The following is a 15,000-nucleotide window of genomic DNA, read 5'->3' on the forward strand; positions in this document are numbered from 1 at the left end:
CACATGTCAGATGTACATTTACACCTCTTCTGATGCGTGTGCAAAGTTTCATGAGTTTAGAGAATGTTTAGGCCACAAAATGAGATTTATTTGGGAAAAATAATAAGTGCCTAGAAGAACAATAGCGTCATCGCACCATCGGTGCTCGAGCCCTAAATATAGTAAAGCCCTTGCCCATACAGTATAGCCTTTATTGAATAATGTCAACAGGCTGAAAAAGGATTTGTGTTAGCTTTATCACCCAGCACTACTTGCACTGAATATTTAAACAGAATGATTTTGTTGATTAAATTCATTATTCCTGTAATCTGTGTTGAGGTTTAAACAGCGAGTGAGTGCTAGTTTGCACTAGTTAGCGTGAAGTACTTTTATCTGATTATCGCTAGCACGTTACGCCCTTTGAGACCTCCTCTAAATGTGCGAGGCCTTACAGCACGTATGACAATCTTACAAGGATATTTGCAAAGTACATTTTCTAATATTTGTCTTCCTAACCATCTGATCTCTTCTCTTGTGTTCTTCGTTCAGGTTAACGGGCTTCTTCTCCGCTGATCTGATCCCTGTGATGAAACACCGTCCGCCCCTCTTGAGCAGTTCCGTCTGGCGCTGACGCTGCAGTCCTGTCCTGACAGGAAGTCCTTCCTGTCTGTGTTAAAATGTCTGCGTGTGGTGAGTTTGCAGAGCATGTGTGGAAACCCGGCTCCTGTAAGAACTGCTTTCACCCTCGCAGTGCGCATGCGCAGACGGGCACAGCGGGCAGCGCCTGCATCAGAAACAGTCTGATCCCTGAAGACGAGGATGGGGGGACGTCTCCCTCTCCTTACAGTAAACCCACCATTGCTGTCAGACCCACTATGATGAACGTGGACATCACGACAGACATCAACATGGAGCAGGTAACTACTCCGGTGTATGTACAGTATGTATGGAACTGTGAGATTGTGAATTATGTTTTCGGGTCCCATAGCCACGGAAAACCTGGAAATATCCGGAAATGTCCAAAGATATTGAGGTCCACTGCTCTTAAGATCTTTAGCAGGCTAGATGTTTTTCTCGTGTTATGTACTCTCAAAACATGCCGCTGTTTGATTTTTGATGTATCGTTCTTTTGAATCGGTTCCTTTTATTTGTTTTTACAAATCACTATCCAATTTGAAAACCAATCACTTTTTTTTTGGTAGTTTTTAATGAATCGGTCGAACTTATCGTCAAATCAATCAATGGAGTCAATGGCTGCTTTTCCACTACCGTGCCAGTACGAGCCAGGACTATCAACTGGGGCCAATAGCCTCAGACCTCGAGCCGCGAGACCAAACGATCTGCGTTCCCACCATCAGGCCAATAGCCCCACAGCGTTGCCCGAAAACCTATCCTTAATACGCCGCCCTGGTGCCAACATCACATACCTCCCCCATTTAACAAGAGGGAGGCTCAAGCTGAGGTATCATGTTATCTAGTTGGCTAGAATATCAAGTTTATATCAACATTAGCTTGCTAACGATATAAGTTAGCTTTGACAACTCACGGACTGTAACTGCCGTGACGATGGTGTGCTGGGACGATGTCCCAGCACACCATCGAACCATGGAAAGTCATTTCTTTTGGCACTGCTTTGTGCATTCGGCCTTTTAACTCTGCCTTTGACGTTGAAAAGCCTCAATCCCCGGTTGGCCTTGTTTGGCCCAAGTGTAATTGGTGGGCCAAAGGTCATTGGCCCCGAGAAAGCCCTGAAGCCCTGGCACATGCCCTCATTTGGCCCGGATAGTGGAAATGCGGCTATTGATATGAGTCATGGACTGAATCAGATAACTCACTTCCTCGCTGAAACGGCTCGGCTCACTAAACCACAGGTTATCATGTACGACTTAAAGTCATCTGAGAACTGGAGCTCTGGTACTTTTAAAAACCGATGTTAAAAATGCACATTTGTTGGGTAAGTGACATTAAATCAGTCTAATTACTGAATGGTTGCATGACAATGTGTAGCTAAAGACACAAATCCAGAGTGTTGGTATTATTAATTAAAACATCCATTTGAGTCAGGCCTAATGTCAGGTTACTCGAGGTAACACGGAGGTAACTTTAGTGTTTTCTACCATCAGGAATTTAGTCAATAAACTCTTGAAATCAGAGATGTTTTAAGTCATTGAGGTGTGGCTCAGAAAGACATGACTTAGCATTCTCCACAGCTTGGGCGGAGTTGGAATGTATTTGTAAATGCAAGATAACAGACCACCATGCAGTTACACACTCCGATTACAGGAAAGGCAGCGAAACAGACACATATGAACGCTGTCTAAACAAGGATCGTTATATCACAGCCGAGAGCATTCAATAATTTCCTTCACTGATTAGAAAAGCAAACACAGACACAGGAAGTCATTTAAAGGCATCTGTGGCATCAGATAAGATGACTGATTCATTATTTGTACTCCGATGAATAACGATGTAATCGATGCATTTCTGGGTCAGCGCAGATCCCATTTGGCACGCCTAGATTTCCACTTACCTTTGCTTTGCATGTAAACAACTTTAGCAGCTGTCGGCTCATGTATGCATGTCTGTGTACGTCATGCATTGGCAGTTTTTATAATGAGCTAGTATATGAGATGGTTATCAGCATTTTGTTTTACAAATATACACACGAAGTCATCCAAATATGTGCACATGTATTCCAGTCCTTGACTTCTTCCTTAAAGTATTATTGGTTTTGTCTCAGGAGAACCAGAAAAGTTCTATTGGCCTGAAGAAAGCGTTGGATTTGGCTCCTTTGTTCATCAATAGCAATGGATGTAACAGGACAGCAGTACAGAATGTTGTTTCTGGGAGGAAGGAATATTCCGACAAGTTCCCCCCAAACATTTATTCTCCCACTGGATTCTCCAAAGACTGCATGATTATCAGCAATATATGTGTGAGTCAAGAAAACGGCTGCGCTCCGAATAATTGGAAAGACAATGGAAACGGCGATCCCTATAGACCACTGGCACAAACGGTCAAGAGCACTTACGCAAATGGAGATTCATGTCTTCACCGAATGACTGAAAGTACCTTGTTGACCGAAAACAATAGAGTTACGAGTCCTCTAAGGTCATCTATAGAGGAAAGGCAAACACCTTTGGGAGTCGCACCAGGAAATGCGGTTAGTGGAACTTCTAGTACGTCTCCTACAATGACCCGAGACGCTCAAGAAAACCTGAGGGTCTCATGCTCGAATCCGAGCAGCAAGGATTTGTTTGCGGGACATCCAAGCCCTCAAAACTCTCCAAATTCTGCTAGTCCTCCAAACGGACTCGAGAAAAGTGAGCCGATCTACGCAGAGAGCACCAAGAGGAAACGGCGAACACAAGGAGATGGGCAGACACAGCAGTCCTCTGAGTCTGAAATGGAGGTCAACATCAACGAAAGTCAAAGGGCTACCATTACTGTCATGGCAGCTCATACGGAGGAGAACAACCTGACGTTCTACTTGAGCAGCCCGGACTCTGCCGTAAGCACCCAATGGACCCACTTCAGCCCCACGGCGCCCAAAGACCCATCCAGCACAGAGTTCTCTTGGCCAAATACCCCTGAAACCACTGAAACGACCCCTAATTCTTCTACCCAACCAAAGCCTCAATCTAGTCCCCCAGTACCCCCAAAGAGCAACAACCGCTCACCAAGACTCGGTACCTCTAGTCTCTCCTTAATACCTTTACCTGAGCTTAGCTTCCACTTGGCCCTTCCTCCAAAAGACAGGACCCCTGTACCAACCCAAGAGGACAACAATGCCCCTAGCCCATCTCATGAGCACTCGGAGTGGAGACTCAAGCCGCACAGTGCCAGGAGTCTAGAGGGTCGCATTGATGAGGTGGAAGAAGAGGTTGAGCCAGAGGAGGGTACGACCCAGAGAGCCGGCTCTTGCGACAGGCCGGGCGACTCCATCAATGGACCTGCTGTTTGGGGGTGTGAGTCCAGAGAAAGGAGTGAGGGCAGTGCATCGCCAAGCACCAACACCAACAAAAGCACCAGTCAGATGCAGAATGGTGTCCCAGCAGAGGACAACAGAGCGAAAGAGAGCATCCTGACCGCAGTCGTCTCAAGCCCATCGCTTGTCAACACTGAAATCAACGCTGAGAAAGCCGCTAGTCGAGACCCGGTGCCACCTCCACCTCCTCCTAAGAAGCATCATCGGTGAGAAATAGCTCTAATTTTTAGAAACATATTGAGTGTTTGCATTGTTGGTTTTCATCGCCCAGAATTAAAGATTCTGTTTGATCACGTGCACACTCCAGGACCTCGAGAGGTATAGATGCTTAGCCTTTAAACATCATTCTAGTTCAGGAAAGAGCTAGACACCAAAGATAAACGTTTTTATTACTCATTCAGTACAATAGCAAGTGTTGTGAGCATGTTTCTTGCATCAAAGCAGATTTCTGATAGTTATCAGCGTATTGGTGTGTAGTTATGGGTCTGGTTTACCCACGCGCTTTCATATGTGGTTTTTAACAAATCTGATAACATTTAATTTTATTTGTCTTTTTCTTATAGACCATGTTGTTTGTTTGTCACATTGGTTAACATGTCCTCTGGTTTCATCTTGTGATGGTTTTTTGAATATCTTTTGTGGTACGTCGCAGATACTGTCTTCAGTTACATCTGCATTTATGGTCATGAGGTAATTGCTTGAGTTCACAGCTGTTTTACTGAAAGTCATTTCAATGTAAAACATTTACTTATTGATTATTAGCGTTTTATGTTATCTTGACATCATTGAAGCTTTGACTGTGAGTTGAAGACGTGTGCTATTGTTGGGTTTTTTCTATTGGGTTGTTTGTTTGCAGTGAGGTATGTTAACCAGGGATTATAGTGTCACTGTAGAAACAGCCCTTGTTCATTCACACATTCTAGTGACTTCTATTGACTTATTCAGTTCCTGTCAGAACTGCCAATTTACCTTCTTTCTGTTTGTCAAATGGCCTATTAAAGGTTAATGTCATGTTGTACGCTTGATTTGGATGGGCTGTAAATAGAGCGGCTGTCTTAATGTCACAGAGTAGAAAGTGTGTCGTGTTAGTGACCTTTATTTAATTTGCTGATTACTCGTTAACTCATTATGCCACTAGACTGTCAAAGATACATGTGTACCTATTGGGGCGCTCATCAATAGAGGGAATAATCACATTAAAAACCAGTGTTATGATCGGCAGACAAATTGTTTTAAGGGGATGGAAGTCGGCTGGAGCGCCCTGCTTTTGAGGAAGGATCATCTAGAAGACGGGGAACTTGGATTCGTTTGTTGGGATATGGGGCAACTATTTGGCATTCTTGGAGGGCTCTCGGGGAGGGGCAGTGGAGAGAGAGGTATAGTTATAAATGTGTGTGATTATTATTTATATATATATATTATTTGTGTGTGTATACTCATGTGTGACCTCAGGAATGTTTGTTGGGGGTCGGGGTGGGATTGAGTATTGGGAGGGGTAGTGGTGGGGGTTAAATATTGATTCTGTGTATGTATGTTTTGTTTTCTTTGTTCACAGTATGAATCAATAAAAAATGTTCATCACAAAACATTAATATTTTCAAGTTCATGTTTAAACGTATTTAATGTAGAAAATACTTAATCTGCCACGGATGAATATTTACTGAGTAATCCATTCTTTTTTAGAGTGGTGTCAAAATGGCAATTTTCTCCCATGAGTTTTTTAGCAAAACCACAGATAAAAAAAAATAACCCTAGAAATAATAATAATAATAATAATACATAAGTCTTATATAGTGCTTTCCAAGAAACTCAAAGACGCTTTACAAATGAAACAATCAATGGTGTCAGCATCATCATTTTGTATTTACACAGAGATTGGTAGATCTGTTACTGAAATCAGTCGACTTCAGCCATTCCTGTTGCATGATATGCCAATGGTGCCAGTTTAAACATGGGAAAAAGCACTATTCGTGTTCTTTTTCCAAAGTTGGCATGTCTGTAACTCAAGAAGTATTAAAGATATCTTAATATTCTTTTAGATTGTGATTCAGAACAAACTTATCAATATGGATCTCCATTTGTAAGGTCTTATATGGTTCAGTCCCAGAGATATGGGGCTCTCAATGTGGCTCCATGTGCAAATTCTTAAATTTGACCCTTTTCAGTGGTCGTAAACCGAATGTGGGTCACTTTGTATTTTTGGCATATTTTACGTATTCTGTATTCAACATTTTAATTCAGTTTTACATCAGAGGGTTCTCTAAACAAATGAATCAATTTAAGCTTAATCAAGTGAAAATATAACGATTAATTTTCAATGTATCTTTGCGTCATTTTTTAACAATTTAACTGTTTTAACACGGAGTCTCGCAGCACAATAACAAACACGACACTGGACCAGTGACGCGACCAGTGACTCGACCTGACCAGTGACTCGACCAGTGACTCGACCAGTGACGGGACCAGTGACGCGACCAGTGACTCGACCAGTGACACGACCAGTGACACGACCAGTGACTCGACCAGTGACTCGACCAGTGACGCGACCAGTGACGCGACCAGTGACTCGACCAGTGACTCGACCAGTGACTCGACCAGTGACGCGACCAGTGACTTGACCAGTGACTTGACCAGTGACTTGACCAGTGACTTGACCAGTGACTTGACCAGTGACTTGACCAGTGACTTGACCAGTGACTTGACCAGTGACTTGACCAGTGACGCGACCAGTGACGCGACCAGTGACTTGACCAGTGACTTGACCAGTGACGCGACCAGTGACACGACCAGTGACTTGACCAGTGACGCGACCAGTGACTTGACCAGTGACTTGACCAGTGACTTGACCAGTGACGCGACCAGTGACGCGACCAGTGACTCGACCAGTGACACGACCAGTGACACGACCAGTGACTCGACCAGTGACTCGACCAGTGACGCGACCAGTGACGCGACCAGTGACGCGACCAGACCAGTGACTCGACCTGACCAGTGACGCGACCAGTGACGCGACCAGACCAGTGACTCGACCTGACCAGTGACTCGACCTGACCAGTGACGCGACCAGTGACGCGACCAGACCAGAGACTCGACCTGACCAGTGACGCGACCAGTGACGCGACCAGACCAGTGACGCGACCAGACCAGTGACTCGACCTGACCAGTGACTCGACCTGACCAGTGACTCGACCTGACCAGTGACGCGACCAGTGACTCGACCAGTGACTCGACCAGTGACGACCTGACCAGTGACTCGACCTGACCAGTGACGCGACCAGTGACGCGACCTGACCAGTGACTCGACCTGACCAGTGACTCGACCTGACCAGTGACGCGACCAGTGACGCGACCTGACCAGAGACTCGACCTGACCAGTGACTCGACCTGACCAGTGACTCGACCTGACCAGTGACGCGACCTGACCAGTGACTCGACCTGACCAGTGACTCGACCTGACCAGAGACTCGACCTGACCAGTGACTCGACCTGACCAGTGACTCGACCTGACCAGTGACGCGACCAGTGACGCGACCAGTGATCATGGATCTAAAACTATCTGTGTTAACTGTAAGCTGGATCTCTTCTCTGCACTTAACACTTGGGGTTTAATTTAGGACAGGTTTTATTTCTCATCAGCAGAAAGCAGAGAAATGTTTGAGGCTTATATCACTTTACTCAAATAACCGGGTCAAAATAAACATGCTGAGATCGCAAATACATGTGAGTCGGATTCCAGGTTGAGGTGTGGAGTCAACAAATGTTCTGTATCCCGGATGACTGGTATCTGAGCATCCTGACTGTGGTCTGTTCTGACCGTCGACTGTTTGATTCATCAGGTTCAATGTTCAGCAGCTTGTCAACACCAACGCCAAGAGTTCCAGGACTCTGTTTCTCAAACGAGAGGTTTTTTGAGATGATGTAGAGTCATTTCTTGACTAGTAGCTGACATTGTCATGCAGGATGTCAGAGTGAAACCATAAACCACAGTGACGTTTTCAAAACCGTAGACTAGAATAGATGTATAAAATTAACTAGTCCGTGGGTTGTCTGAATGACCAGTGAACTAGTTGATATAACTGGGCTGGTTTACACAATCAAACCCATTTCTCAGGGATATCTGGATGCTTGCAGACCTCTCTGGAATGCTGGATTGTGATTGGTCAATGGCAGCGCACTACAGCTCGTATATTTCTGTATCACAAATTATTTGAGATAACCGTGATTATTGTGCACCCTAAATTGCAATTATATTTCACTGTCCAAATAAGGGAATTTTAAGCAAACGTACAGTAGGAATGGCATAAACGTCGTGCTATCGAGTACTCCGGATGAACTGGGAACATCTGAGTCGCACCTCAGGCCGAATTTAGAAGCACGTGTGAAGATTAAGTGCTGTGATAGGCAGAAATCTCGGGGGGGTCAGGACCCACCCCTATCTTAGGGTTGTCCCCCCTAAAATATCATTAAAATATGTGTATTGTAAATAATATAATGATATATTCTTAAAATAATTGTTTAAGAAATAAAATAATACAAATGCAAACGGGGCAACAACAAAAAAAACCTTGGTGTCCCCTTCAAAAATTGCTCTTGAGAATTGTTATGTTTATTGTCCCCCCCAACATTTTGATGGAATTATCGCCCCTGATGCACGCGCGGTGTGGATGTTGCCGCCAAACTCCCACGAAAATATAAGCACTGATTTCACTTTAATTTATTGGTGCTGTAAGGAATTTTAGCCGTTCTACTTCCACGAGACTGAGCTGTTTGATTAGCCACGCCCCTTTCCCCAAAACCCAAAGATAACAAATGAGCTTTATTGAGGCCGACATTGTGTAGAAACGGTTGTTAAAGGAGATCTATTGTGCCCCTTTCTACAGTATGTAATATAAGTCTCAGGTGTCCTCAGAATGTGCCCACCGATCATTTATTATATCATGTTATAAACGCCTCTTTTTGGGTCGAATCAAAAACACGCTGATTTTGTGTGTGTCTCTTTAAATGCAAATGAGCTGCTGCTCCCCGCCCCCTTTCCGGAAGAGGGCTGTGCCTTTACAGCTGGTGCATCGGTTACTATAGCAACAACACATCCGAACCGATATGACTGACAGCGTAAGTACCGGAGTTCAGGCAGGACTGGGAAGAGAAATCGGGATTTTAAATAGCAACTGGTCGGAAAGTTGAGCAGGGGGCGTTCACTGTCCTTTTCTGCATATCGCGGTGCCGTTTTGTGGTCCGTTCTGCATAACGCGGCGCTTATTGCGACTCATTCGGCCCGTGTAAATCCACCAATGGCTGAATAAGGAAGAGATAAATAATTCATAGCGCTTGCCTATATGCCGCTCCCGATGAATCTGACGGGTTAAACACGGAGACTGATATAAAAGACAGCAGTCATATTCCAAGTACGATTGTTTACAGTAGTGTTGCCAAAAGTACCGGTACTTCGGTACCAAGTCGATACTACAATAAAAAAGATGTAACAGTACCAGTGTTTCTGCAGTACCGGTAGTACCGGGCACCGACTCTATCCTGTACCAGTGTGCAGTATGACTGACACACGACTCACAGGCTTAATTTGAACGCGTGCTCTGTTACTCCTTTAACACTGAAATGGACAATTAATCAAATTAAAATCGTGACATGTCCTAGTGTGCTGGTGTGTAAGGCTGGACTCTTGCTGTGGACGAGCTGCGTACTTTAAATCCGGCCGCTCATCCTCTAGAAACTCCAGACATCGAGAATCATTCATGTTGTACGAGATGACCCAGCAGAGCACTAATCCACAGTGAACCGTACAGCACATGTAAACTGCATTTATATCATTAATCACAGCATTTGTGCTTTAATCTCAACTCAGCTTTATTTAAAGCAAGAGATGACCAAAGTGCTTCACAGTAATAACGTTTAAAAATGACCACAAACACCAAAACTGCGTCCTACATTTCATTAGACAGACTCAAAGTGTAAACCGATGAGATTTCAGACCTGAATTACGTTTTCAATGATCACGCTAGGCCGTGACGCCAACTGTTTATCCGGAAAACTGACGCTTCCGGCAATAAAAGCACGATTCGAAATAAAAGTTAGATGCGTTTTTGAACTCCACATGAAAAGCGCTTGCAGACAAACACGTCTCATTCTGCGTTCATGTGATATTTAAGACTTGTCGTGTGAGAGTATGTGCCTTACATAGGCTGAAATATACGTGATTTCCCATTATGGCTCGTTTTGTATAACATATAGTGTTAAGAGCTCCTTTCCTCTTCGCTTTATCACTGATGGGGCTGTTGTGTGTTTCTGGTGTAATGACTTCGTGCGAACACATCGCAAAGGTTTCGTTCACATTCTTCACATCTCTTGCTAAGCATCCGCGGGCTCGCGGCAGCGGGTGCAAATATTCAGCACATCATTGCACATTCAATATATCGTATGGTGACGTCTTGGTACCTAGTTACTGTGGTAAACAGCTGCCGCTTGTTCTCACGTTAATGACGTAATCGGGCCGCGGTTCAGATATGATTGGACACCAGCGGGGGCAGCGGGAGGTGGCGGAAACAAACTCTGCTTCGTTCCAAGCAGTCAAACCAAGTGTGAATCACCCTTAATCATCCTGATTAACCCATCCATCATAAGACCATCCTGGGTCACATCTTACATTTACATTTATGCATTTGGCAGACGCTTTTATCCAAAGTGACTTACAGAGCCCTTATTACAGGGACAATCCCCCCGGAGCAACCTGGAGTTAAGTGTCTTACTCAAGGACACAATGGTGGTGACTGGGATTGAACCAGCAACCTTCTGATTACCAGTTATGTGCTTAGACCACTATACCACCACCACTTCCTCTTTTGGCTGAATATAAGAGTTTTTGTTATTCTTGGGATACTGTAACGCGATACACTCGACGTCACACTGATCTGCTTCTGTCCGAGCGTGCCGCGACTCGTCTGGACTGGCAGTTGATGTCTTTATTTTGTGTTTCATGGTGCATCAGAGCCAAAAACTGACTGTGTTTCCATAACAAACCAGAGTGTTAGTCCGGCGGTGGCAGATGAACCTCACAATGACCAGAAGATGTCTCAATGTGGAGAGTAATGAGGTGCAGTTACTGTATCTGCTCTTTACATATAATGAATAATTAAAGGACCAGATGGTTCATTAATCTGCTTTTTCCATCTTGATAAACAGAAGGTGTAATTATTTCACAAATGGATCATTAACAGACGCTGTTCTGATGTTCTGTGGGTCAGTTCAGTCCAAATCATCCAAACAATCGTTCCTCTGCGGGTCGGTCGAGTTAAAGAAACTTCTAGAGAAGTCTAACAGATGATCGGCACCTTGTGTGTTTGTTTCCGTGCCTCGGGACGAGCCCTGTTCCTCTTGTAGCTCCTCAGTTTAAAGATAAACCCAGTGTGAGTTTAGCCGATGCATCAGATATGATGATTCATGGGAACAACACTGTCTGTTTTTCAGGTAGGTCAAAGATTTAGATTCAGTGGGGTCCAAATGTCAGAGATTTAATACAGATTTATTTCATTTTTTATGTGCAATATTTAGACTTAAAAGTTTACATGATTTTCAGAATTAGTTTTTCTGTGTATCTCAGCGAGTATTGACGCTGACTATCACTCCTGGAGTCGTGAGTTTGAATCCGGCGTGTGGCGAGTGACTCCAGCCAGGTCTCCTTAGCAACCAAATTGGCCCGGTTGCTAGGGAGGGTAGAGTCACATGGGGTAACCAAATTGGCCCAGTTGCTAGGGAGGGTAGAGTCACATGGGGTAACCAAATTGACCCGGTTGCTAGGGAGGGTAGAGTCACATGGTGTAACCAAATTGGCCCGGTTGCTAGGGAGGGTAGAGTCACATGGGGTAACCAAATTGACCCGGTTGCTAGGGAGGGTAGAGTCACATGGTGTAACCAAATTGGCCCGGTTGCTAGGGAGGGTAGAGTCACATGGGGTAACCAAATTGACCCGGTTGCTAGGGAGGGTAGAGTCACATGGTGTAACCAAATTGACCCGGTTGCTAGGGAGGGTAGAGTCACATGGTGTAACCAAATTGGCCCAGTTGCTAGGGAGGGTAGAGTCACATGGGGTAACCAAATTGGCCCGGTTGCTAGGGAGGGTAGAGTCACATGGGGTAACCTCCTCATGGTCGCTATAATGTGGTTCTCGCTCTCGGTGGGGTGTGTGGTGAGTTGTGCATGGATGCCGCGGAGAATAGCGTGAAACCTCCACATGTGCTACATCTCCACGGTAACGCGCTCAACAAGTCACATGATCAGATGCACGGATTGACGGTCTCAGACACAGAGGCAACTGGGATTCGTCCTCCCAGCTCCCAGTGAGAGTCACTACACCACCACGAGGACTTGGAGCACATTGGGAATTGGGAATTGGGCGTTCCACATTGGGGAGGGGAAAAAAGACGTGTTAGCATGAGTTGTGTAGAATAAGCTTGATGCACTGAAGCTAATTTGTTTTAAAATAGAATTAATATTTGAAACTTTTGCTCAACTAAAGGTGCAATCAACATGTTGGTGGCCATTTTATTGTCATGTGACAAATATATGAAATATATGAAGATATATAGTGATAAAGGACTTTAATATAGATCTGTTTCTCACCCACACCTCTCATATCACTTCTGAAGACATGGATTATTTTAAGTACTTTTATGCTGCCTTTATGTGCTTTTTGGAGCTTAAAAGTTCTAGTCACCATTCACTTGTATTGTATGGGGCTACAGAGCAGAAATATTCTTCTAAACATCTTCATTTGTGTTCTGCTGTAGAAAGATAGTCACACACATCTGGAACAGCATGAGGGTGAGTAAATGATGACAGAATTGTAATTTTGGGTGAACTGCCCCTTTAATGTGGTCTCAGACTTTTAGACTCCGGTACATTATTCTGAGGTGTGTCATTACAGTCTGCATGTGCCGGTTTTGAGCTGGATTGTGTTCAGATCATTTATTTAGTAAATATGCAGCTTGGCAGGATTGTGAGGGTAATTCGGGCTCAGCGGTGACCTTTGTAAAGGTCATGTATCAGTGTGTGCTGGGATCTTTTGTCCTGTGGTGTTTGTGCTGGTTGTTGTGCAGATGGAGCTGCTGTATGAGGTTCTGTTGTGTACAAACACGAGTGGAAGATGATGCTCATGTGCTTGTAGCATGTGTGATATTGAAGAACTGTTGAAGGCTTAAATAGAAATTTATCAGATGTGATAAAAATAAAGTCTGACCCTGGAGTGTGTGTGTGTGTGTGTGTGTGTGTGTGTGTGTGTGTGTAATGAGTGTGTAATGTGTGTGTGTGTGTGTGTGTGTGTGTGTGTAATGAGTGTGTGTAATGAGTGTGTGTGTGTGTGTGTGTAATGAGTGTGTGTGTGTGTAATGAGTGTGTGTGTGTGTAATGAGTGTGTAATGTGTGTGTGTGTGTGTGTGTGTGTGTGTAATGAGTGTGTAATGAGTGTGTGTGTGTGTGTGGTGTGTGTGTGTAATGAGTGTGTGTGTGTGGTGTGTGTGTAATGAGTGTGTAATGAGTGTGTGTGTGTGTAGTGTGTGTTATATGTGTGTGTGTGTGTGTGTGTAATGAGTGTGGGTGTGTGTAGTGTGTGTGTAATGAGTGTGTGTGTGTGTAATGAGTGTGTGTGTGTGTGTGTGTGTGTGTGTGTGTGTGTGTGTTTGTGTAATGAGTGTGTAATGAGTGTGTGTGTGTGTAGTGTGTGTTATATGTGTGTGTGTGTGTGTAATGAGTGTGGGTGTGTGTAGTGTGTGTGTGTAATGAGTGTGTAATGAGTGTGTGTGTGTGTAATGAGTGTGTGTGTAGTGTGTGTGTGTGTGTAATGAGTGTGTAATGAGTGTGTGTGTGTGTAGTGTGTGTTATATGTGTGTGTGTGTGTGTAATGAGTGTGGGTGTGTGTAGTGTGTGTGTGTAATGAGTGTGTAATGAGTGTGTGTGTGTGTGTGTAATGAGTGTGTGTGTAGTGTGTGTGTGTGTGTGTAATGAGTGTGTAATGAGTGTGTGTGTGTGCAGTGTGTGTTATATGTGTGTGTGTGTGTGTAATGAGTGTGGGTGTGTGTAGTGTGTGTGTGTAATGAGTGTGTAATGAGTGTGTGTGTGTGTAATGAGTGTGTGTGTGTGTAATGAGTGTGTGTGTGTGTGTGTGTGTGTGTGTGTGTGTGTGTTATGAGTGTGTGTGTGTGTTATGAGTGTAATGTGTGTTTGTTGTGTGTTGTGTGTGTGTGTATGTGTGTTATGAGTGTGTGTGTGTGTGTGTGTGTGTGTGTGTGTGTGTATGTGTGTGTGTGTGTGTGTGTGTGTCTGTAATGAGTGTTTGTGTAATAGTTTTCTTTATTATATCTCTGGGATGCCAGCACAATCCTCTCTGTTGCACATGACCGCTAAAATACCCTTGAACAAACACACACACTGAATCAGCGCGGTATATGTTGATGTATGGTTCCCATGACGATAAAATCTCATTCTTATTCTGAATGAAGACGAATGTGCCGTGACCTGCAGCTGTCCAAGGTCACGATCAAATGGCTGAATCCACATGAACAAACACACTTCATAAATATATATTATACAGAGCATATTCTGACCCAATGTGTGCACAAGAATAGAAAATAATCTCAATATAATGTAGCAAGAAAGGTTTGTGTGAAGGTTTATGAGATAATATCATTAGTTCAGTATAAAACAATAAAAGATACAATCATAATGTTCACGGACACTCTCCATTGTGAATAAATGTTGTGCTCAGTGATGTCATACAATGGCAGTTTATGGTGACACTTCTTCAAGCTTCAAAAGAACACAAAAGTATCATTCAGAAGTCTAATTAATTATTCATGAGACTCATGATTGTTATGAAAGTATACGATAAGATTTGATGAGAAACTGAAATCTAAAGTATTATTTAGTGTAAATGTTCACTGACGGTTGACAGAACTCACTAAACATGTCTGAAGAGTTTGTAGTGAATTGATGCATTTCTGTGCCCAGCCTTTTCTTTTTGAACTGAG

General features: G+C 43.9%; 1 protein-coding gene across 1 annotated transcript in view; it reads left to right on the forward strand.

The window, feature by feature from the left end:
- Positions 1-15,000, forward strand: part of LOC127628179 (inactive tyrosine-protein kinase PRAG1-like) — a 40,819-nt gene that overhangs the window by 4,577 nt on the left and 21,242 nt on the right. Inside the window, exons 2-3 of the mRNA XM_052104907.1 lie at positions 529-896; positions 2,720-4,173. Coding sequence (XP_051960867.1) covers positions 657-896; positions 2,720-4,173 — 1,694 coding nt within the window. The 5' untranslated portion in view covers positions 529-656. The remainder of the gene's footprint in view (positions 1-528; positions 897-2,719; positions 4,174-15,000) is intronic.

The sequence above is a fragment of the Xyrauchen texanus genome, chromosome 34 (assembly GCF_025860055.1).
Source record: "Xyrauchen texanus isolate HMW12.3.18 chromosome 34, RBS_HiC_50CHRs, whole genome shotgun sequence".
Taxonomy (NCBI): domain Eukaryota; kingdom Metazoa; phylum Chordata; class Actinopteri; order Cypriniformes; family Catostomidae; genus Xyrauchen; species Xyrauchen texanus.